This window comes from Carlito syrichta, unplaced genomic scaffold (assembly GCF_000164805.1).
Source record: "Carlito syrichta isolate Samal-C Ts95f unplaced genomic scaffold, Tarsius_syrichta-2.0.1 Scaffold287357, whole genome shotgun sequence".
Taxonomy (NCBI): domain Eukaryota; kingdom Metazoa; phylum Chordata; class Mammalia; order Primates; family Tarsiidae; genus Carlito; species Carlito syrichta.
In genome coordinates, this window is record NW_007231453.1 from 203309 (window position 1) to 226395 (window position 23087).

At 33.9% G+C, this 23087-nt stretch overlaps 1 protein-coding gene across 1 annotated transcript in view; it reads right to left on the minus strand.

The window, feature by feature from the left end:
* Positions 1-4087: 4087 nt before the first annotated feature.
* The window catches only part of GHR (growth hormone receptor), a 33239-nt gene continuing 14239 nt past the window's right edge, over positions 4088-23087 (minus strand). Inside the window, exons 4-8 of the mRNA XM_021709815.1 lie at positions 22508-22686; positions 12943-13108; positions 10848-10938; positions 6137-6206; positions 4088-5485 (exon numbers count right to left, since the gene is read on the minus strand). Coding sequence (XP_021565490.1) covers positions 4514-5485; positions 6137-6206; positions 10848-10938; positions 12943-13108; positions 22508-22686 — 1478 coding nt within the window. The 3' untranslated portion in view covers positions 4088-4513. The remainder of the gene's footprint in view (positions 5486-6136; positions 6207-10847; positions 10939-12942; positions 13109-22507; positions 22687-23087) is intronic.

The window sequence follows — 23087 nt, forward strand, 5'->3', positions numbered from 1 at the left end:
TTGGAAGGGGTCTCCCAGTCGCATAGTGGTAAAGGAGTCTTCCAGACATAGAAGCTCTATGCCTCCCTGAACCAATAGCTTTTGTTACAACTTCATGCTCATAGCTTCCAGCATCCCTAGAGGGGACATGTACAGTTACAAGCATCACCATACTTAAGTGCCAAGTGTGGTTTATCTCCAGGTATTTATAATTTCTCCCCATCTAGATGTAATTTACCTGCCAGAGATCATTTTAAATCATAAGCAATGTTGCCTACAGCTGAAATAATATCCAAGGGAATAGATATTGAATATTAACCAAAGTTCCAATTCTTATTCAGAAGATCTACTTTTTATACCTATACTCACCCCACCCCAACCCCCATCTCTCTCTTTTTATTGGGGAAGAGGCAGACACTGATCCAATTCTGGTCATAGATTGATTTTGAAAAGATGGTCAAAGTAGGAGTTTCTAAGGAGAAGCCATTGATTGTATCTAGAAGAATAAGAGGCCAGCTATATGAGGAGCCAGGCATGAGCATCTCAGGCAGAAGCAACAGCAGATATAAATACCATGAAGTGGCTGACTTTGTATACCCAGCTCTTAAATTTCAAAGTAGCAAAGGGGACTGGGACAATTTTTGTGGGATCTTGAATTCCAAACTCAAGAGTTTTGACCCAGTAACTTCCAGTTTTTCTGCTCACTATATCCTACCTTAAACAAAGCACAGAAAAAGACATGTTTGGTGCAAAAATACATAAATATATAAATATAACACTTGAATAGATTTCAGTGTATGTTTTAGAACCACTGAGAAGTTTAAATTAAGAAATAAATGTGTAGCCATCTTCAACACAGGATTAATCATCTGAAATAGAAATGACTGTGCTCTTTTAATCCATGGAAGTAGGCAGGTCTTCCTTTCCCTTTACTCCTTGTACCTTGAAGCACCCTATATGAATGATAAGCTTGTAATATTATAAGGTTTAGTCTCATATAGTCCATGTGAGAAATAAATATCTCATAGTAATAATGATAACCATCTGTTTTTTATTATGTAAATGTTAAAGCAGTATATGTTCCAATATTCTAGTGAAAAAAAAGGACATAATTTTCCAAATGATATTTCTACATAAGGAATCCCTGAGGTTTCACCCCATGGTTCTTTCAAGTAATGGTTGTTCAAAAGGCAGAAAGCAACAGGTGATGAAACTTTTTTTCTGTACTGAGTGTAACTCTTGAGTATTACAAAAAGATGTAGCACTTTGCACTTACTTGAAGTCCTTAATAATTGTTCAGTGGGTTTATGAATATCATCACCAGATTCCATATCTCAGGACACAGTGCCTGTACAAGAGCCTGTGGTTCAGTAGCTACCCCACCTGGAGACTGCCTGCTGTAGTAGGAATCTATGCTTCATGGCATTGATGCTCTCTCAAGTTCCCACATAACTCACTTAATCAGCCTCTCAGCCATACCTGACCTATCATCTGCTTTCCATAATGACAAGCAGCTCATCTGACAAACTGACTTGGGCAATATGGGTGAATGGTGGGGAAGAGCTGCATTTTCTTCCTCCAGGCAACATGATCAAGCTAGAAATGGAACTTAAAGACAATGCTTATGCACCACTCTCTCCCATCCTACATCCATGACTTTCAACTTCTATGACACATCTAATACATGGCTTTATGAACTCTGCCCATGGAAAGTCTTAGCCTACAGAGACGGCACAATCAGACAAGCCAGCAGGATATTTCTGAGCTGGACTCTTGTCTCCTCAGAAAGGAAAGGCCTGTCACATCTGCCTTTCCATATTCTAGCACATAATAAAAATCTCCATATCCATTGCCGATGTGTTAAAACCAATTGTGGTAAGCTCCCCTTACAGTCTGGTTTAGGATGCTTTTCATGTTCGTGTTTGATGATTAAAAACACACCATCAGGAGTCCAAGAAAATAAATTTATTAAAATTTGAAGGAAATAAATCCACAGACATAAGGAAAGTTAAATATAAACCGCAGGACACAACTAGTCATACTAGTGAATAATGGCTTCTGTGGCCAGCAAAGTACCAAAATGACATTCTGAGACCGATTGAGGTATTTAGCTATTTTTGGCTATAGAAATGTTGTCAGCCTATTGTGAAATTGTAAGATAGTTCTTCCAAACACACAACTTTAAGTAACTTTAGGTTCTACACTGATGATATTTAATATGAAACTAAATTATGTAGCTCTTGGAGAAAACCATAGCAGCAAGGTAGCAGAAATCTATTAAACATCTATTATAAAGTAACATGTTGAGCTTTAAACACCCATTCTAGCCTTTCATTGTCCTTCCTGCAAGAAAGAGGGAATTTAAAATTATCAACCATTAAGCTTGCTTCCTAAAAAAGTCTGAGCTAAATGGCAAATACTGTTTAAGTTAAAGCTAACGTCAAAATTTTACGATTCCCCCCAAAATGAGAAGAGATTCTTCTCTTTTAAATAAACCTTTTGGTGTGCTATTCCAATGCTCCTAAGAATGATGTTTAGGATATTAAGGGATTGGGAAATAACTTAAAAATTACTCAGCCTCTTCTTTTTCTTCTGACTACCTGCATTGAGGCCAATTCACTCAGAGAGGAAACAAAAAAATAACAAAACTTCTTTTACTATTTTAAATAAATTCTATAGAAGGTTTGGTGAGAAGTAATTACTTTGGTTTAAGTAATTTTGAGTTAATTATGGGGATTAAAAACTTTGTCCCTTGTTACCATGAAAAATGAGTATACCAGGGGGGAACCCCCCCAAAACAGGATTCATTTATTAAAAATTGTATATTCATTCATGTTTGTACATTCATTCATGTTTCAACTTCAGTCACCTTCAAAGTACTCTCTGATGTACTACACCTACCAAGATGCTTTTTCCATTGCTCAAAACAGTTTTTGGTGCCTTTTAGTGTTTCTGACATTTTTGTTTCACCTCTTCAACACTGGCAAAATATTTCTCTTTGAGGACTTTTTCATCCAAGGAAACAAAAAAACATCACTGAGTGAGATCAGGTGAATAGAGAGGGTGGGGTACTGTAGTCATGCCGTTTTGGGTCAAAATCTTTGAACACTCAGCACAATGCGGTCAGGTGCACTTGGGCAAACATGTTAAAAGAATCCCCCCCCAAAATTCACTGAAGCCAAAAGCAGCCCCTCACAATAACACTAGCTAGTACACTGATGCTAATGAGTTCCTAGAATGCTTATGTAACAAGGGGAAAGCCTGTACAACATGGGGCTTGCTCTCCAAAAATAATTCTGTTTTTTTGGCGGGGGGGTTCCTCTTCGTATGTGTCTGGTTAAAGGCTGTGAAACAAAAACCTATTTCTTGAACTCTTTGTTCCATTACCGGGTTAACTTCATTTGACCTGCTTCAACCTACACAATGCTTCTTGTACCTTATTCCCTTCTTAGGTAACTAAGAAACCAAATCAAGTTGAGTTTGAAGAAGTTCCACTGCAGAGGTTATAGAACTTGTCTCTTATAATCTGCGTTCACTGAAAAACTCACTCCACGTGCAATGCAGCATCTAAGCATCCTGGTCAACATGAGCCAGTTAGTTTCTACTTCTTTTAGCATGTAGTTCTCTTGCATGAGCTAAAAATTTGGTAAAGAAAAGTTTTGTCTTTGTTGGTCTTTTTTTTTCTTGTTTTTACTTTTTTTTCTGGTTCATGGTAAGTTGATCTGTGCAAACATTTGAAAGTTTTCTAAATTAACAAATCTGCTTAAAAATTCAGATAAAATAAGTATGTTTCAATAATGCAGATGACTACAGTCATTTTAGGATTGTTTAAGAAGTTTGTGGAGGTATAAAAGGGCTTTGTAAAAAACTAACTTGCTTATTTATTTTTCTTTAGGTGCATTGAAAAGCATTAAACCAGCTTTAAACTGTAGTTGCTACATTCCTTAGGTGGGTTGTCACAAACTACAGTACACAGTGTGTAGTGTAATATAAAATAGTCATGCTTGAAGACTAAATTATTAAAAATATCTTTATCAATTTTATGTCAAAATAAATGTTTTACATATCCAAACTATTTTTGCTTTCTTACCTGTGGTCTTAGTCCCCAATTATTTAAAAAAGAAAATAATTAGCCTGTGCTATGATTTGCACTCAATTTTCCTGAACTGTAAAAGCCACCTGATTTTTTTTTTTCTTTTTCAAAAAGCATGATTTACTATACATTAAAAACACAGTCATTCAATGCTTAGTATCACAAAATTAACACCCACAATAACAAGACAATCACTGCCACTAAAAGTCTTTGAGACAATTCTTTAAAATATTTACAATGCACAACAGGAATATCTATCTGATTAATCATTCTTCTCATTTTTTCTTTTTAATATCATGTTTCAACATTTCAGAAAAGGCATTTAGAATCCACATCCCATCTACCCACCCCCTCCAAAGGTTTAAACATTGTTTTGGTTTAAGCATTCATGCCCTAACCGATTCTTTGCCATTAAATACATAGCTCTTGAGAAATCAAAGGCTATGGCATAATTTTGTTCAGTTGGTCTGTGCTCACATAGCCACATGATGAGAGAAACTCTTTGTCAGGCAAGGGCAAGGCAGTCGCATTGAGTATGAGGCCCTGTGGAGACTGTACTATATGTATGGTGGTATAGTCTGGGACAGGCATCTCAGAACCCGGAGCACATTCTGCTGTCCCAGACTTCCCAGCAGTAGTGGTAAGGCTTTCTGTGGTGATATAAATGTCCTCCTGGTTAAAGCTTGGCACTACCTGTGATTTGACCTCGATGTGAGGGGTCACAGGAATGCACTTTTTGGCATCTGCTTCGCAGAAATAGGCATTGTCCATGATGAAGTTTGCTTGGCAGAGTGAGACCACTTCTGGATGCATGTCGCACTGGGATATCCCTGCCTTGCTCTTTTGACCCGGGGAAAGGACCACACTCCCTGCTGGTGTAATGTCGCTCACCTGGGCATAAAAGTCGATATTTGCCAGTGAACTCAGGTTGCTTAGCTGAGTATGGGCAGCTTGATGAGTTGACTCAGTTCCACCAATAAAAAGTGGCCGTGGTTTGTTTTCCTCTGCTAGGACAACACTGGGCTGTTGAGTAGCAGGGGAAGCATCAGGATAAGGTGAGTTATTTTGATTCTTCTGGTCAAGGCACAAGAGATCTGCTTCCCCTTTTAACCTTTGTGGCTGAGCAATCTCTGAGGTACCATCACACACATCACTGGCATTGAAATCAGCCTCCAGAATGTCAGGTTCATAACAGCTGGTACGTCCAGAGTCGTCATCCTTTGCCCCAAGGATATTAAGTGATTTCTGATGATCATTGCTTAGAAGTCTGTCTGTGTCTGATCCTTCAGTCTTTTCATCAGGGTCATCAATATCTAGCTCAATAAATTCAACCCAAGAGTCATCATTGTAGAATTCAGGTTTATAGTCATCATGAATGGCTAAGATTGTGTTAACCTCCTCTAATTTTCCTTCCTAGGAATCAGAAAGAAAATGAAGATGTATGAAAAGAACCTTATAATGATGAAATAGCTTAGCAAATAATGTTCAGAGATTAATTATGATTACAGTAAGAACAGTTGTAACTAAACATATAACAAAAAACAAGTGGAGAACTTTTAAATATAATGTGATATTTTTCTCACTTTAAGAGATATAATTTTTGGCCAGGCGTGGTAGCTCAAGACTGTAATCCCAGCACTTTGGGAGACTGAAGTGAGGGGATTGATTGCCTGAGCCTGAGGGTTCGAGAACAGCCTAGACAATGTGGCTAGACCTCATCTCTACAATCAATCAAAAAATTAGCTAGACGTGGTAGTATGTGCCTGTAGTTCTGGCTACTTGGAAGGCTGAGGCAGAAGGATCTCCTGAGCCCAGCAGATTGATGCTGGGGTGGCTGTGAGCATGCCACTGCACTCCAGCCTGGGTGACAGAGTAAAACTCCAACTCAAAAAAAAGAGAGAGAGAGAGAGAGAGAGAGAGAGATGTAATTTTTAAAGTTCTCTAAAAGATGAGGTACAAAAAAAATCAAACATTATACATATAGCTTACTAAAACTCTCAACATATTACAGTATTTATCAGGTATCAGTTAGTGTTGTCTATAATTTAGACATTTATTAATTACCTTGAGGAGATCTGGATCAATTCCTTTAATCTTTGGAACTGGAACTGGAGGCAGAATCAGCATCTTAATCCTTGAAAACAAATAGAATTCTAGTTTGACATAACTTAAAAGTCACATATTTTCTTATTTCAAAAGGTAGAAATAAGGGCTGGGCACAGTGTCTCATGCCTGTAATCCCTGCACTTTGGGAAGCTAAGGCAGGAGGATTGCTTGAGCCCAGGAGTTCAATATCAGCCTACACAACATCGCAAGAGCTTGTCTTTATAAAAAAAATAAAAAATTAGCCAGAAATGACAGCATACTCCTGTAGTCCCAGCTACTCGAGAGTGAAACGCTGACTCAAAAAAAAAAAAAAAAGAAAAAAGAAATAAAACATTGGCAATATTATTACTTTTCCAAATACTCTGGTATTTTACATGATTGGAATATGGAGAAGAGAAAGGAGATATTAAACAGTAAATGAAAAAGAAAAATTGTAGAAGAAAGGAAAAGAACAACAAAAAAGCCCTCATCTAAAGTCTATTTAAATTAAATTTGATTTTCTGATAATCTCTTAATGCTATTTATTGACAGTCAACTTTAGTATTTGAGAGTAAGAAATTTAATTCCATCTGAAGCTGATTTCCACATCAGCTACAAGGAAGGCAATTTTAATGCATAACTCATCAATAATTTGTAGAGAAGAGAAAGAAAGAGTCAGTCCTTATGGATCCAAGATTATTTGCACCCTTAAAAAAAGGTGAACTAAGATAAGTTAGCACTATATCATTCATTCTAATCATAAAATTATCTAAGATGATCTCATTAACCAGGATGTTACTTCAGGGTTCATTTCAGATGGAACAGACTAAATTAGAATTATATCTAACTAATCAGCATAGATTCATATATACAATTTTATGATGCATTTGCATGTTCTTTTCCTAATACTTAAATTATTTTCTTTGTCACAATTCATGTCAATGTCTACCCTGCCTGTCTTTTGCCTTGTTGTATGCCCAGTACATACATAGTACAATTTTTGGCACATGGAAGTTGTTCAATAAGTGTTTCTTGAATAAGTCTGAACAAATCATTTATCTATTTTGTTAATAGTGCAACTGGAGTTTGTGTTTTAAAATAAACATTTTTAGCTTTGGAAAAAAAGTTCAGAGATTATTCATTCCAACTAATGAGAATATTCATTTCATTGCTAAAAAAAACTTCTAAGTGTTCAAAGATCACACTATTGGACAGAGATGGTAACCTGATTTTTGGATATCAGGTGCTATTTCACTTAGTGTGAATAGATAGTCTGGTCTATTCATTGAAGAATACATTATGTGAACATTCCTGCCTGCCATTTTAATCCAAGGAATAAGCTAAATTCCATTTTATAAATTGCTTTGAGTAGACTCTACTATGCTTTACTCAGGAGGGAAAGTGTTAAAACAAACTGTTACTGAACAGCAGATCTAGAAGTCAATAATACAGATTATTAAAATAAGCATCATTTTTTAATGCTTCTGATAAATAAGACATTGTGAGATGTACTTTGCACTAATGACCTGTGGGCCTGTGCACTTGTTTTCATAAATAAAGTTTTATAAGAACACAAAGATCTTTACTTCTTTATATTGGCTTTGGCTGCTTTCATGCCACAGTGGCAGAGTTGAGTAGTTATAACAGAGACTATATAGCTCAAAAATTATCATCTGACTGTTTATGAAACAAGTTTGTTGACGCCTGCACTAACCATTTCATTTTGATCCTCACAACTACCAAGGAGGCAGATGACGTTATCTGTGCAAAGATTTAGAGAATTAAAGTCCAGGCTCTTTACTTCCTATAATTAGGGTTATGTTATAGCTTTTTACATTTTTGAGAATTTGAAATACACATTTAGAGATGAAGAACCAAATAACACAACAGCATGATAGGCAAAGGTTCCCAAAAGGCTAATATTTGATGTTGTGATGTGTACCTTTCTTTTTCAACGAGGATGATGCGTGTAGGCATATGTTAGTGATTTTCCAGGAGCTGTAGACCTTATGTTACAGTGACAGACTTTACACCTAAAGAACCCAAGCAGGCCATGCAAATGCATGAAGGAGGCCAGCTACAAAGTCATCAGGAGGAATGAGGATGGTGACAAACTGGAGAGCGTATGCCCTTCCCAAATGAGACAGCTGCTTCTCTGCTTCAGGACATGCTGCCATGCTAGAATATCAGTCTAGTTTCACTAGATCTTTCAGTTTTAAAAGATAATCTAGAAATATGGATTTTTGTGTGATAATTCTCTATTTTATAAAATACTTTGTAGCAAAATATTTGCTCTACAATAAAAACTAAACAAAATAAGATAACAAAACATGGACCAGTAGTCTGAATTTGGTTTTTAGTTTGCAACTTTTGTTTTACGCTTATTCAGTTACTTATTCCTCAATGAGTAATAGCTGGAAGGCTGGGTGGGTTGTAGGTTGGAAACCAATATAAAGAGAACCTGGCATGTAACTGTATTTGTGGCTTTATGTTCAAATATAAGTTACATTATACATTTTGCTAAAGTTGACTCTTCATTATCTGGATTAAGATGGGATGAAGTGTCTTGGATAATAAATTGTGGTCTCACAAAACCTCAAAAACATGTAGCACCTGAAGCCCTTCACAGTCCTAGCTATCTAGGAAAGACCTAATTCTTTGCATATCGTTTCAATGGTAGGCTACGTGTTCTCTCCTTGCCTGCTGACAATTACTTTCCACTATTTCTTACTTTTAGTAGAACGTGTAAATTTAGACAATGATAAGGTTTATAAGGGCAAAGAGAAGGAAAAAGTTAATTCTTTTTAACAAAAACTCAGTCTAGCACAGAATATTTGAGAGTACAATAAAGATTTCAAATCAATTTTATAATTTGGTGATTTTAACCAAATATTATAGTTAAGAACTTCATTATTCCTTAAAAAAAAGCCCACTCTTTTAGACAATCCTATTTGTTGAGAGAATGATTTTTCTCTCAAATATTGTTAGCTAATATAATCAAACAATATAATAAAATGACTTGGACTTCACAATGACTGGAAATTGACAGTGAATGTTCAGAGCAAATTACTTTATGTTCATAGTGAGCTTGTCACTGAAGTTATGTATAAGTTATTTCACCAAATGTACAGATCAGTGAACTCCATTTAATCAACAGAATAATTCAGCTCTTTTGTTGTTGGCACTACTTAAATACAAAAATTCCTTAAAACTAAAAATACACTTTTAAAATTTATGTTCCCCAAGCAATTGAAAACTGTGTTGTTCTGATTTATAACAGTTGTCATTGTAAAATAGAAATGTTGCCAGGGAATTAGATGCAAAATGAAATTCTTCAGAATGAATTTTGCTTTACCATTAGTTTACATTATAAAATTGGACGCAAGTCTCTATTGAAAATAATCCTTTCTGCACTCAGTTGGAGACTTTTAATATGCTTAACACTCTGGAATTCTAGCATTCCAAGAATTCTTTTTAATAAAATTCTATTTTTGAAGTATACAAATGCTCTCAAAAAACAAATTAAAATATTTTATAATATATTCATATATATTTAATTTTGATTTGTAGACTTTTGGCTTCAATTGGAGAACTTGTTTTAAATTCGGTAAGGTGACTGTGACCAATTGTCTTGGTTGCATGAAACAGATTTCCTGGGACATAGGACTTCCCATGCTAAAACCAGGAGAGTCCTAGGCAACCTAGACTGTTAGTCATTTTTTCCTATATTTTGTGTAAAAGATTTTCTGTGGTGTGTATTGAATTTCTTTTAGAAGAAAAAAAAGAATAATAGCATCTCACACCTCAAGGTAAATTTAAAGTTCATATAACCCACATTCTCATGTTACCCACAAGAATATAGATGCTTAGAGAGGTTAAGAGACTCAAATAAGGTCAAACAGCATTGGCAAAATAATAACTGGAAACGTAAATCCTTTGAATCCAAGATGAGACAGCATAGAATCTCTTCAAACTTAAAAATAATTTTAGCTGTGTTTACAAATGCAGGTGAAATAAAAAATCCTAATTACTCAAATAATTTAAATAAAACCATAACTTATTTGAAATCACCATCAAATGGTTTTATTAGATTAAATTATCTAGGTGGCTTTAGTTTGCCACTTAAATTTTCCTGTACATAAAGATTGTGTCACATTCAGTCAAAGGCACAGTGATACTCTGGGGTCCTGCAATGAATGGGTCAACTTGCTAGGGTCTTTAGGGGAAGAAGTACCTCTTTGATAAAGAGGTGTATATCACAAGGTGTGCACAGTCATTAACTTACGCCTCTTAATGTCCTATACAACTTCCCATATAGAATTTCTAAACCTGTGCATTTTCTATGATGAACACAATAACTTAAGTCTTATATAAATAGCAAATGTATAATTAGAGATAAAAAAATTTACTGGGTTAATTAAATTTTCCACTCATAATTTTTGTTATTTTTATTTTTATTTATTTTTTGTTTGCAGAGATGGTGTCTCACTCTGTTGCCCAGGCTGGTCTCAAACTCTTTGGCTCAATCAATTCTCTTACTTTGGCCTCCCCAAGTAGTGGGATTACAGGCATAAGCCACCATGCCTGGCCTCCACTTATAATTTTCAAAAGAAAATATCAAATGACAAATGGTAATACACATAGCAATCTAAACAACTTCCTTCATTAAGGAAGACTATTTCACACGTACCTTTGCTGTTTAGAAAATATGAATACAAATAGCATCACCGTTAGTCCAAATATTACAAAGATGATAATTAAGAACCATGGAAACCGGAAATCTGAAACACACAATAATATTTCATTCACAAAATTATGAATAGTTGAAACAAAATTCATTTTCCTTTGTATATAAAAATATTTCCTAATTTGTATTCTAGTGAAGTCAGTGATTTCACTTGATAACCACTGAAACAGAATGCAATGAGTTTTTCCTTTTCTAAGAACGTTTCTGTCCGCTTTTCCAATCCTTTTATATAAAAAAGTCAAAATAAAGAAATTGCATACAGTTCAAATACAATTAATATTTTTTTAAAAAAAACAAAAACAGCTTTAAGCATCTTATGTGTCCAGAAAATATAATAAAGGTTTTATTCAGCTTTAGGAAAAAAATGTATTGCTGGTTAACACACTACCTAGATAATGCCCACTTGGTTCCTTTCCTTTATATCTTTTTTTAAGTGTGATGCTATTTCTTAGCCTCCAGATTGAGGATCTCTCAAAAACATAGGGGCAGAGTTTTATTCATGAATTATAACAAAAATTTCTTGGGCGTGTGAAGCATATATTTTACATATTCAAATATATATTAACATATTAAATTAATAATATTATATCTATGTATATCTCCTTTGACAGAAAGACCACTACTGAGGCTCCTATCTTCAGGTTTTGGCATACTTTGTATCAGATTTATGGAATCTGGTAAAACTTCTATTTTATTCCAAAAGAATAAGTGCCTTCCAGATACCCTGCAGTTGGCTTTCAGTATCTTACCATGGTGGCAGAGGCTAATCACTTTTTAATAAGTAAGACAGGTGGAATTTACCTAAATGCTGCTTTTTAAAAAGTAGGCCTCTATGAAATCATAGTTTTTTTCTTATTTAACACGTTATTAAAATTCTTCAGAAAGATATTATAAGCATTTTAAAGAATTGGTAGGGGACCGAATAGCATTTGTATCTTGTGGTATCTATAATTTTATATCAGTGACATATTTTGGGAAATAACATAAAGCTTGAGTTTTTCTTCTTTTTTTAACATTGAAGAAAAAGTCAAATTTAAAAAATACATATTAAGTGAATTAAATGCCACCACACTAAGCTTAAAGGGCATGTGTCAATTGTACTTTTTTAAGCCAGAATTGTATTATATCAAATAGTTTGGAAACAAGAAGTCAGTTAACTAGAGTTTAGGCAAATGGTACCATGGAAATTTTCATTTCCGTGCTATGTAGTATCACGAGATTCTGCTTGTGGAGTAAATGCAGAAATATAAATATAATTTCTCTGTAGTCTGAGGTAATTCGTTAACAAACTTTAATTCCTCACATGACCCTATAAACTTTGTTTGCAATGAAGATGGACTATAGCCAATTTCCATTTGAGAGTGATACTATATACTTACTGCTCATTATTAATCAGTCTGCTTTATTTCTGTATCTAAAAGTTTTAATTCTTTTACTCTGAATTCATAGGTCTCATTTTTATAAAATTCAATCATATTTGTGGTTCTCCTACGTAGGGTCTTCCAATGTTCCACATCTCATTTGAGCATGACTAATACACAGCTTCTTAGGCTTCCTCTTGGTAAGAGCCACACCTTGGCTTTCTAAAACCGGTAAGCACCTGCCATTCATTGACTACCTATGCTGAGTATTAGGCTTTTTCTTAGATGCCACATCTATCTATATAGATACAGACTTTCTTCCCTAGTCACTAGAAATATACTTTTCTGATTATAAACTCAAAACAAACTCATTGCAGAAAATTTTAGAATTGTAGAAATAGATGGACAAAAGGATCACCTGAAATTCCACTATCCAGAGATAACCGCTGTATTCCTGTCTCTAAACTTCCACTTACCCTAGGACTTTTTCTGAATTAAATGATTTGAAAACTAAATCCTCCTGCTTTTGCAAGATGGTAAGCTTGAGGTTTCTCATCCTGATACCTGATGGTAATATATTTTGAATTAGACAACATGCTAACAGTGTGGGGATGTCTCCACTTTTATATTGACAAAAATCATGTTAGCTGCCATTTATATTTACATATATATTTTACCTTCTTCACATGCAAATGGGCTCATTTGAGGAAGTGTTACATAGAGCACCTCACTGAATTCACCATATTTTTCAGAGTTTCGTTGTCTGGTTCTTACACGCACTTCATATTCTTTATCCAGTCTCAACGAGTACACTGGAACTGATGTTGATAATACAGGGTCCATCTTTAAAGAAAAAAACATAGAAGCCTATTGGTTAGAGTCAACAATTAAATACAACAAACTCTGTGGGTGTTCCCCTATTTGTATTCAGAATAGATTTCTATAAAGTGGATAATATTTTAAAATGAACTTTTGGAGTTTGCTATTTAAAGGAAGACTGAGACAAATAATTATGTAAAGAATCAAGTCCTCAAATTTACTTTGGTATGAACCCAAAGATATCACAGATTTGTTTTTAAAACTGCAACTATATCTTTGCATTAGGCTTCCAGATATTCTACTAAGATTAAAACATGATAGAATTATTATGAGTCAGAATTATAAAGAAGACTACAGATATGTTGTCTATATATTTGGGATATTACAGTTTCTATAAAGAAAGGCACTCTATAAAAAAGATACCTGCACACACATGTTTATCGCAGCATTGTTCACAATAGCAAGAACCTGGAAACAACCATGCTGCCCGTCAAAAGAGAACTGGATTAAAAAAAATGTGGTACATATACACGATGGAATACTACGCAGCCATAAAAAAGAACAAAATCATGAACTTCGCAGCAACCTGGATGGAACTAGAGTCTATAATACTGAGTGACCTCTCACAGAAACAAAGATCCGAGTATCACATGTTCTCACTCATATAATGGACCTTAAACATCCAATGCAATACTATACGAAAATGACTGACTGTACTGGGAAACTGTGGTGGGGGGAGGGAGATGGGATTAACAGTAGCAAATATCTGTCTGGGAATGGGGAAACACCCCATATCAACAGGGTGTCTGAATGAAACGCAATTGTATACCTAACCCTAAACTGTACCCCACAACTTCACAATAAAAAAAAGAAAGAAAGGCATAACAGAAAAAAACACATATTTTCACACTAAAACAAATCATAGCCCTAGCAAATTCTATATATGTATTTATTAAATTCTGGGGTAATCATTCACATAATCTCAGAATCGATAAGGGTCCCAGAAAAATCATAGTAGTCCTTATTGAACTCTCAAATAATTGTATTAAAAGCAACTACCTAACTGATCTGCTTGTTCTAGAAGGCTTGAATCCATCTCAAAACAGTTTGCTATTTAAAATCTGCAAAAAAATTCCTAGAATCCGCTAGTAAAGAACAACAGGGTCTCATAACCCTTAATGTTAGGATATTCCTTTACCTCCCCAGGGAGTAAGTAGAGACTGTTAGACTTTTAAGACATATTCCTGTCAAAGAAGTAGACCCAACTAATGACATTTACCTCCAAGTCAAATATTCAAAGCAGATATTCAATGTGCTTTTCATATATTTTTAGGTAGAACACCTTGTTCTTGTTTATAGGAAACTTGGAACACTCACTTTTTCCAACAACATGGATTTTCACATCTAAAACAAATTTTTCTTTCTCCTTCAGTTAGTTTCTACTTACAAAGTACCTCTTTTTCCCCATGTGTATATGACATGGTTTGTTTACATCTTTTATAGGAGCCTTTAAATATATGGGACATTTACATGCCTAAAATGCTTTCTTTAAGGCAGGATCCCGAATATTATATCTATATTATTATTTTTCTTAAAATATTTAAAAAAGCCTATGTTTCCATTCTTGAAGCCCTTATTTCTCTGTTATTGCTACCAATACTACTTTCTTTAAAGATTTTATTATTGATAAAATAAAAAGGGGCCCTCAGTGATTCAATCTGTGGTCCCCTCTCCATCTTCCCTCACCTTTTTACACCAGCCACACCAAACTCAAATTTTGTCACATGGCTCCTACTGTACCTAACTCTGTCATCTGGGGATGCCTTTCACTAGTCAAAGTCTCAGTGCAAGTCATATTTTGCATTTCCAAAGCCCTGCTCAATGTCAGGTATACAGTGGGTATTCAAGACATGGCCTGAACATAGTAAACAATTCCATGCCACCCATTAAGTATTTACAGAGCCATAAGTATTGGTTTAGTAGGTAAATAGTTGTAAACAACTATTGATAGTACCTTTCTATGCAAAATGTATTTAATTTAAAAAGGCACAGTAATAAGTTAATTCATATTGTCAAATGGTAATATGAATTCCTAATACAAGCAACATACACTGTTTTCCTCTTTACTTACAAACCTCTATTCCTTTTAAACTTATAATATCTGTGATCAATAACCACTTATATTGTGAGTTACTTCAAGACATAAGTCAGTCATTATAGACAGGTTCTTGGTCTTTGTCTAACTCCCTTGCAAATTAACAAACTTATAAATATCATGAATAAAAGGTAAGTAACGGAAAAGTTAACTGACTATCTAGTGAAATTTAGCAGGAGTGCCATGAAAAGTGCAAGAAAACTATGTTGGGATATAGCCTGAAGAGATAATCAATGGGAGTTTTATAGTGGTGCCTCAGCTGAGACATAACCGCATGTCATGAACTTTTAGGGGTGAAACTTATGATTATTAAGTCTATGAATTCTAACATTCTGATTTATATCTTTGTTTTTTTGTAGGTGTTAAGCTTTTTTGTTTCAGTACTCCTCCACACTCTTAAAAATTATTAAGAATTTTAAAAATTTTGGTTTAGTTAGGTTATACCTATCACTTTACTATATTAAAAATTGAAACTGAAAATTTAAAATACTAATTCTTAGAATTAAAATAGTAAATTGACTTCATGTTAAAATAAATAATATATTTTTATAAAAGTTATTGTACTTTCCAAAACAACAAAAATTAGGGTGAGAAGAGTGACATTGTTTTACATTTTCTGCATATCTCTTCACTATCAGATTTAATAGAAGATGGCCATATTTTTATATCTGCTTCTTAATTAAATCTGTTAAAATATGTTGTTGTTGGCTGAATTGCCAAAACAAAAATGAAATCTGGTTTCACACAGATATATAGTGAGGGAAAAGAGGACTATTTTAACAACTTTTTCAGACAATTGCGGATATTCTTTAATACTACACCAAAACTAAAATGGTAGTTTCTTAAAGGTTAGTTGCTATGCGAAATCTGAAACCCTATCATTGAATTTTTAGTACTTGTTAACAGTAAAATCACCATTCTTCACCATTAGACCTGTCTTACAAAAAAATTCTAAAAAATTATTTAAGTTGAAAGAAAAGGATGTTAATTAGTACCATAAAAATATGAAAGTATAAAACTCAGTGATAAAAGTAAGTACACAGTCAAACTTAGGATATGCTAATACTTTAATGATGGCATGTAAATCATTTATAGCTTTAGTATGAGGGCTAAAAGACAAATCTATTAAAATAATAATAGCTACAATCATTTGTTTAAAAATACACAATGTAAAAAGATATAAATGTGACATTGAAAATTTAAAATATGTGAAAGGTATTATATGGAGTTTTTGTATGCAACAAAGTTGCTTTAACAGCTTAAAATATACTGTTATTACTAAGATGTTTTATATAAGCCTTATGGTAGCCAGAAAGGAAATAAAACTATACTAGATACACAGAGGAAGAAAGTAAGGAATACTTTGATATCCTATCTTCAACAATAAACAGATCATTCAGACAGAAAATCAATAGGGAAACATCAAACTTAAACTGTACTCTAGATGAAATAGACCTAACAGACATATACAGAACACTCCATCAGACAGCAGCAGGATACATATTCCTCTCAAGCACAGGGGAACATTCTCCAGGATCGATCATATATAAAGCCATAAAACAAGTCTTAACAAACTTAAGAAGATTGAAATTATATCAAGTACCTTTTCTGACCATAATGGTATAAGACTGGGAGTCAATAATAGGATAAATTTTAGAAAAGTCACAAAATCATGGAAAGTAAACAACATGCTCCTGAACAAGCAATGGATCAAAGAAGAAATTAATAAGGGAAATTAAAAAATATCTTGAGACAAATAAAAATGAAAACACAACTTACCAAACATATGGAATGCAGCAAAAATAGTTCTAGGAGGGAAGTTTAAACACTTCCATCAAAAAAATAAAGAAAGCTCTCGAACAACTTAACATTATACCTTAAGAAACTAAAAAAAAAAAAAAAAAAAAAAAAAATGAGATAGAGACTAGAAAAAAAAATAAAAGGGATCAATGAAACTAAGAGTTTTTTTTAAAAGATAAATGAAATAGATGAATCTTCAGCTAGGCTAAGAAAAAAGAGAAGCCTTAAATAAATAAAATCAAAAATTAAAAAAAGACATTACAACTGATACAACAGAAATACAAAGACCCATAAGAGACTGCTGTGAACTATTCCATGCCAGCTAATTGGTTAACTTAGAAGAAAAGAATACATTCCTAGACATGCACAACCTACCAAGACCAAATCTTAAAGAAATATAAAATCCAAAAAGATCAATAACAAGGAAGGAAATTGAATCAGTAATAAAAAGTCTCCTAACAAAGAAAAGCCCAGGACCTGATAGCTTCACTGCTGAATTCTACCAAACATTTAAATAACTAGTATCAATCTTTCACAAACTTTTCTGAAAAATTGAAGAAGAGGGAATACTGCCAAATTCATTTTATGAGGCCAGCATTACTCTAATACCCAAACAACAGAAGGACACTTCAGGAGAACTACAGGACAATATCACTAATGAACACAGATGCAAATATCCTCAAGAAAATACTAAAAAACTGAATTCAGCAGCACATTAAAAGGATCATTTACCATGATCAAGTAGGATTTATCCCAGAGATGCAAGGATTATTCAATATACATAAATCTATAAACATGATACACCAAATAAACAAAATAGAAGAAAAAATACATAATTAATAGATATAGAAAAAGCATTTAACAAAATTTAATATTCTTTTATGATGAAAACCTTAAAAAAATTAGATATAGGATGAATGTAGCTCAACACAATAAGACCATTTATGACAAACCAACAGCTGCCATCAAACTTAATAGTGAAAAGTTAAAAGCTTTTCCTCTAAGATCAGGAACAAGATGAAGATGCCCACTCATGCCACTTCTATTCAACGTAATGCTGGTAGTTCTAGAATCAGAGCAATTAAGAAAGAGAGAAAAATAAAAGAAAGAAGTTCAATTGTTCCTTCTTACATATGTCATAATCTTACATACAAATAACCCCAAAGATTCCAGCAAAAACAACACAAAACAAAAACGATTAGAACTGATAAAGAAATTCAGTAAAGCTGCAAGATACAAAGTCAACATACAAAAATCAGTAGTGTTTCTATACATTAAAACAAACTGAGAAGAAAATTTTTAAAATACCCATTTACAATGGCTATAAAAATAAAAATAAAATACTTAGGAATAAACTAAAATAAGGAAGTAAAAGACCTGCACACTGAAAACTATAAAATATTGATAAAATAAATTGAAGATGACACAAATAAATGGAAAGATATTCTATGATTACAGATTGGTAGAATTAATATTGTTAAAATGCCTATACTATCTAAAGCAATCTACATATTCAATGCAATCCCTACTGAAATTCCAACATCATTCTTCAAAGAAATAATAATTTTAAAAACCTAAAATTTGTATGGAACCACAAAAGCCTCTGAACAATCAAAGAAATCTTGAGCAAAAAGAGCAAAGCTGGAAGCATTTGCTGACTTAAAAACACTACAAAGCTATAGTAATCAAAAAAGCATGATACGGGCATAAAGACAGACACATAAACCACTGCAACAGAATAGAAAGCTCAGAAACAAATGCACACATTTTTGGTAAATTGATTTATAGCAAAGGTTCCAAGAACACACAATGAGGAAAGGATAATCTGTTCTAAATGATATTGGGAATACTGAATATCAAAATGCAGAAAAATAAAATTAGACCCTTATCTTACTCCATAAACAAAACTCAAAATGGATTAAAAACTGAAATGTAAGATCTGTAACTATAAAGCTACTATAGGTGAAACTATAGGTGAAAAGCTCCATGGTACTGACCTGGGCAACAATAAAAAAAAAAAAAATGACTCCTAAGACATAGGCAACAAAAGTGAAAATCGACAAATGGGATTGCATTAAACCAAAAAAATTTCTGCACAGAAAAGATAACAATCAACAGAATAAAGAAACAGTCCACAGATTTGGTGAAAATATTTACAGACCATACATCTGAGAAGTGGTTAATATCCAAAGTAAATAAAGAACTCAACTCAAAGGCAAGAAAACAAATGACTCAACTAAAAGAGTAGGCAAAGGACCTGAATAGACATTTCTCAAAAGAAGATATACAAATGGCTAACAGGTTAAGAAAAATGCTTGACATCTCTAATCATCAGATAAATGTAAATTAAAACCATGGTGAAACAGCACTTCATAGCAGGCATTTGTGTGCACAAGGACTTGGTATGGCTATTAAAAAAAAAAGAAAGATAATAAGCATTGGTGAGAATGTGGAGAAAAAGGGACCCTTTGCATACTATTGGTAAGAATATAAATTAGTACAGTCTTTATAGAAAACAGTCTGAAGCCTCCTCAAAAACTTAAAAATAGAACCACCAAAACATTCACTATATTATTCTGCTATTAGGTATATATCCAAAGGAAATGAAAATAAGTATGTCTAAGAGATATCTGCAGTCTCACATTCATTGCAGCATTACTCATCAAGATATGGAATCAACCTAAGTGTTTATTAACAAATAAGTGGATAAAGAAAGTGTGGTATATATACACAGTGGAATACGATCATCTTAAAAAAAAAAAAAAAGAAGTCTTGTCATTTGTGGTAACATAGATGAACCTGGAGGACATTATGTTAAATTAAACAAGCTAGGCACAGAAAGACAACTACTGCATGGGCTCACTTATATATGTGGAATCTAAAAAAGCTGAACTCAAAGAAGTGAAAAGCAGAATGATAGTTTCCAGTGGCTGCGGGTAATGTGGAGGGTTGGGGACATATTGGTGAAAGAATACAAAAGTTCAATTAGGAGGAATAAGTTTAAGAAATTTATTGCACAACATGGTGATTACAGTTAATAGTTGTGCTCTGTATTTTGAAAATCTCTAAAAGAGTAGAATTGAAGTGTTCCCAACACACAATAAGTATGTGAGATAATGCATATGTTAATTAGCTTGACTGAGCCATTCCACAACGTATCCATATTTCAAAGGATTCTTTTATATATAATAAATATATAAAATTTTTACTGGTCATTAAAAAATTCACAATTCCATCTAGTACGTTGAATGGGTCACTTTCCCTTGTATGATTTTGGTTGTAGTATGCACTGGTCATTTGGAAAATATTGGTTCACTGAGTTGTGAACTTTCTAAATGTTCACACATTTTATTTATTTATTTATTTTTGAGTTGGAGTCTCACTCTGTTGCCCAGACTGGAGTGCAGTGGCCGCTCCCGGCCACCGCAGCCTCGACCTGCTGGGCTCCAGCGATCCTTCCGCCTCCGCCTTCCGAGTAGCCGGAATTACAGGCGCTCGCTACCACGCCCAGCTGATTTTTTTGATTTATTGTAGAGATGAGGTCTCGCTGCCCAGGCGGGTCTCGAACCCGCGGGCTCAGGCAATCCACTTACCTCAGCCTCCCAAAGGCTGAGCCACCGAGCCCGGTTACACATTTTATTATACAATACAAAAAGTCATTTCTGTTAATATCACCATTTATCTCTTTGAGAAAAGCCTTCAAACACTGGCAAACTATCAAACTCACAGTTCAAATACAAATTTTCCAACATCCTGATTTTCCCTTGAGAGGTCACATTTTTCCATTGGCAACAATTACCATCAGATGTTTTTCTTGAAATGACAAGCTCACTTCATTCTCTTTGAAAAATGTTTGCTAACTCATATATGAGTAACCAATACTAGTTTATTTATTTTTAAAGTAAAAATGGTATACCATGCAAAAAAAACCAAACAAAAAACAACAAAAAAACAGCTAGTTCAGGGGCAACTCAGTCATTTAAGTGTTTTCTTCATGATAACATCAGTACCTTGGTATGCAGCAGAAGGGCTTTATCTGTACTTCCCATGTGACACAAAGAATATTAATAGGCTGCATACTCTAAGGTAGAGATTTAATAAAATTAATAATTTTTGCAGTTTTATCAAACACATTTATATGTGAAACTGGCTTCCCCCCACTTTCTTTACTGTAGTGCATGGTGGTGAAAAAAAAACAGTGACTAGTAGCATAGTTTGGTATTATTGCCTTGATCCATGCTAATGTGCTAAATGTTTTCCAAAAATTGTTTTTGTGCCACTAATGTAAATGCCAACATAGTATAAAAAGAAAATAACGTTTTAGTATATTGTGAACATAATATTGACTTTTGGACTTCCTGAAGGGTATCAGGGACCCTAAGGGTCTGTGGTTCACACTTTGAGAATCTCTGCCCCAGGTACCTAGCACAGTACCTTGTGCACAGTAGTTATTTCAGTACCTGGTTGCTGAATAAATGTTTGTAGCTTGGATTTAGAAAGTCTCATTTGATTAAGCATTCAACGAGGGGTTTTTTTTGCACCAATTTACAGAACAGATAACTAAATTAAAATGATTTGGAAAACAGAACCTCAAAGGCCAGCACTGTAGCTGTTCAAAGCTGCTCCAAATTTAACTTTCCTCTAATGACAAAATTGGCTTATTTTTCAGTGGTTCACTTAGTGGACATGGCTTAGTGACTCAAAATTCTGAGGGTGAGCTGTGCCAGCTTCCTGGGCACTACCTGATGCATGGTCAGAAACCACTTGGCTTGACCAGGGCTGTAGCTGTGGTTAGATAGATTTAGAATTAGTTATATTGGGAGCAGCATGATAATCTTGTTTTTATTCATATTATGTGCCATGTGGAATTTATCTAAGCACTGAATTCCATACACTTAGTAAGGAAGTGAGGGGTTCAGAGGTCAACCAGTAACATACTCTCTACTTGCCTACCTAAGAACCTCTTAACTTGATTCTTCTATGAGGTATGAAAAAAAATATCTTTCTGAAACCTCTAAAGGGCCAATTCCCTCCCTCTGTTTCCCTTCTGTAGACACTTATAAACTTATTTTAATAGGGATCTTATGAGTAGTAGCAACTAAAATCATGGGAAAATATTTGACTACAGTCCACTGATGAACTTGATCATAACCCTTCCCATGTTTAGCCACATCCCCAAAGGCAGCTAAGTGACCAGCCTTTAATTTTGCTCTAAAGTTAAACTGGACACCAAGAATAAGTAAAGAAATAGTTTTCCTTTCCTTCCATGGGCATCCATATAAATAAGCATGTCCTATCTTAAAGAATTCAAGATGATATTTTACTGATGAGATTAGTTTTTCTCAAATAAAAATTATGGAGATATAACATATGGTATTATGTCAAAAGGAAATCTAATATTTATAAATGAGAGAAAGATTGTTGAAATAGAAAGAAAAGTCAAAGTGTAAGATGTAGTGACATCTTACCATTTTCCATTGAGTTTCATTTACTTCTTTGTATTGAAGTTCATACTCCAGAACTATCCAACCTTTCTGAACATCCGCGTTGGGTGGTGGTTCCCATCTCACTTGGATATCCGCATGAATACCAGTTAAACTAATGTTCAGTAAAGTCCAGTTGAGGCCAGTGGGTGGATCTGGTTGTACTGTTCAATTCAACAGAGAATTAGTGCATCGAGAGACACAACTTGATATTAATGGAGTGTTTTCTTCTGGAAAGACCAAATTACTGTATATGTTTTGATTGTTCATACTCTTGATTCTTCTAATATTATTATAACTCTCATTTTATGAGTACCATTTTTTACTTTAAAATGATGTTTTTAACTTTTAAAAAAGACCCTCCAAAAATCCCTTTTTGAATAAAAAATAAGATCATTAAGTGTTTTTTTGAAGCTTTGCCATGTATTACATTTCTTTTAGCTCTGATAGCATTAATGCTTTGGGATTTTGGCAAAGGAATTCATTTTCACTTGAAACTGAAAAAACAGAAAGACCTACAGTATTTAGACATGGGACTGGTTTGGAGCTAGAAGCAGAAGAATCT